At 52.5% G+C, this 3,093-nt stretch overlaps 1 protein-coding gene across 1 annotated transcript; it reads left to right on the plus strand.

Annotated features, from left to right (window-relative positions):
• Positions 1–2,751: 2,751 nt before the first annotated feature.
• On the plus strand, positions 2,752–3,090 carry LOC113408676 (membrane protein FAM174B-like; the record flags this gene model as incomplete). The annotated part of the gene is made up of 1 exon (XM_026662041.2): positions 2,752–3,090. A coding segment is annotated over exon 1 (276 nt), but the record flags the coding sequence as incomplete, so codon positions are not given.
• Positions 3,091–3,093: the final 3 nt, after the last annotated feature.

The raw sequence follows: 3,093 nt of genomic DNA on the forward strand, positions 1-3,093 counted from the left end.
CCCTAAGTAAACAACAGCGTGGTTAATGAAAAGCAAATGTATAGGTCTAAAATTCTTCCAGTTTTAATGAGCTAAAGTGTTGATACTAATAACACAAGATTTTAAAGTATATATTAAAGTTTATACCATGATAATGCCCATTTAAATTGGGTACCTCATCTTATATTTGGACAGCTGTTGCATGCTGTATTTAAAAACAATTGTTTGTCAGAAAGTAGTAGAGAAATAAGTGGTAGATGAGTTTTAAGTAACACAATGGGCCACACTGACCCTGTTTTGCTTCGTGAATAAATGGGCATAACAGGGATAAAGTCAGCCCAATCTGTTTTCAGGACAGTGACTCTAAGGGAAAACAAAGCAAAACAAGATAATTGACCGCCCCGCCCCCCAAACATATGACATGTACAGAAAATGAAGAATGGTTTCTAAACAGGATGTTTTTCGATGTGGCCCAAGCTTTTAGGAAATCTGCCCAGCTGCTGTGAATGGTGAATCACAAAACATTTGAAATAATAATGATAACAGAAACAATTTCAAGGGCTAGCTCCAGCACCCACATAGAGCCCCATGAAGTACATGGGTGCTGTGGTCTCTCTGCACAGAACCATTTGCAGGATCAAGCCCCATGATTCCGAATGAGAAGATGTGACTTTAAAAAACCCTACACATGCATGTACCGGTAGATGTTTGAAAATCATCTTCTCCCTCATTTACTTGCAATGGCATGAACTGCAGATGTTGCTGAGGAAGTACAAGCATTCTGAACTCCACACTTAGCAAGTAATGGTTCCCAGGTATGTATTTGTACTAGTCATTACTCACTATCACAGCCTTTAACCCACTAAACCTTGCCAGGCAGGAAGTGCTTTTGGCACTCTCTAAACAATTAAGCACGTGAGTAACTTTACTCTCATAAGCAGGTCCAGATGGTTCAATAGGCCAGCTCAGGTGAGGGAAGTCAGTCAAAGGGCTGCTGAGGTGGGTTCCAGCCCATCTGCTGGGCTCCTAGCAGGCACCTCTCATATTTCTTGGCAGGCCATTAGAATTATTATCCTTTTCATTTTCACCTCCTTCCTGCAAGCAGCTGTTCTCCTCTCCATGGCTGTTAGGGGTGTAAGCAAGTAGACAGGGCAGACTCCCACAGTATCTTCCCCCAACTATACGCAGGGATGCTGGAACAATTTTTATAGTGGGGGTGCTGAGAGCCACTGAACCAAACTGTAAATCCTGTATATAATGGAAATCACTTGAAGTCAGGGGGTGCTGCAGCACCCCCAGCACCATAATTCCAGCACCTATAACTATACTTCATTAGTCTTTTCTCCCTTTGAGAGAGACGGAGCGGGAATTGGAAGAGCAACTGGAAAGGAGAAAATGGGAGGGAGTCTCAGCCAGTCCAGCGGCTTCTGCAACAATATCCCGTGAACCCCCTGCCAACCTTGGAATTGAGGCTATGAAAAGGAGAACCTGGAGGGGGGGGGTCCAGCAAGAGGACAAAGGTATTTGGGGGCTAAGGAGGTACACAAGAGAGCTCAAAGGGGCATGGGGTGTACAGGACAGGAAAGATCTGTGTGGCAGTGTGTACTATTTCTTTAAAACTGTACCAGGAGGCCAAGCAAGTGGGCTGGGGGAGACTCTAAGCAGCTCTGCAGAGGCTGGGTAGTTTAAGGATAATTCTATTCTTAACTCTAAATTCTTTGTTCAGTGTTAGAAAAAAGTGGCTGTCTCTGGGATGTGTTACTATTGGCATGTGGCAGGATGCCAGGAGCTGACCCAGCATCAATAAGAGGAAAACTCTTCCCCTGGGAGAGAAGGGAAAGTCTGCCATCTGTGTGATAGGTGTTACTCAGTAGGGGCCTGATTTATAATCATGGAATCATAGAATATTAGGGTTGGAAGGGACCTCAGGAGGTATCTAGTCCAACCCCCTGCTCAAAGCAGGACCAATCCCCAACTAAATCATCCCAGCCAGGGCTTTGCCAAGCCTGACCTTAAAAACCTCTAAGGAAGGAGATTCCACCACCTCCCTAGTAACCCATTCCAGTGCTTCACCACCCTCCTAGTGAAAAAGTTTTTCCTACTATCCAACCTAAACCTCCTGCAACTGGAGACCATTACTCCTTGTTCTGTCAGGAGCCCCTGTATCTATTGTTTTAGCTTTGGAAGGTGCTGGGCTAACACAAGCACATCATATAGGGTTGCCAACCTTCCAGGATTGTGCTGGAATCTCCAGGAATTAAAGATTAATCTTTAATGGAAGATTATGTCATCTCATGAAACCTCCAGGAATACATCCAACCAAAATTGGCACCCCTAACTTTATACCAAATGCCCGTGTAGCCTGGTGGTGGGGCAGGCCTGAGCGTGGGGCTCCCTGCAGCTCTGGGGGTTGAGGGCACGCTGCAGCTCATGGGGGTGGGTTTGAGGGGTCAGTCTACAGTTTGGCTGGGAGCTGTGGCACGGGGGGGGGTTCAGGGGTCCCTCCCAGGGCTGTGTCTCTGCTGGGGGGGGAGGCCCGCACGGGGGTCCCCCGGAAGGCTGGTTCTCCCCCACCCCATGGGCTGTATAGCGCGACCCCTTTCCCCCAGGCCCTGTGAGCGTAGGCGGCCCCGCCCCACCCGCAGGTCCGGCCGGAGGAGGCAGGGCTGGGGCTGGCCGTGCAGGGAGGGGGCCGGGCGGCTCAGGGCGGGGGTGGAGCCGGGTCCCACGTGGGGCGGGCCCGGCCGGGAGGCGGCGCCGCGCCGGGGAGCTGCTCCTTGCGCCTAGGGCCGGGCGCGGTGTCGCAGGCGGAGTAGAGCCCGGAGCCCGGGCAGGATGCGCCTCGCCGCCCCGCTGCTCCTGCTGCCGGCCCTGCTGCTGCTGCTGCTGGCCGCGCTCCCCGTCCGGGGCCGCCAGGAGCCCCCCGCGCCGGGGCCGCTACTGGCCGCGCAGGGCCCCGCCAACGCCAGCCGGCCGCCGCCGGAGCCGCTGGGCGCCCCCGGGAACCACAGCGGCGCCCAGGTCAGCCTCCTGCCCGCGCTGCTCCGGGACCTGTCCGCGCTCAAGGCCGCAGTGATCGGGGCGTGCGTCCTCAGCGCCGGCCTCATCGGCTGC

The sequence above is a fragment of the Terrapene carolina genome, unplaced genomic scaffold, assembly GCF_002925995.2.
Source record: "Terrapene carolina triunguis isolate 2854851 unplaced genomic scaffold, T_m_triunguis-2.0 Scaffold21667, whole genome shotgun sequence".
Classification (NCBI taxonomy): domain Eukaryota; kingdom Metazoa; phylum Chordata; order Testudines; family Emydidae; genus Terrapene; species Terrapene triunguis.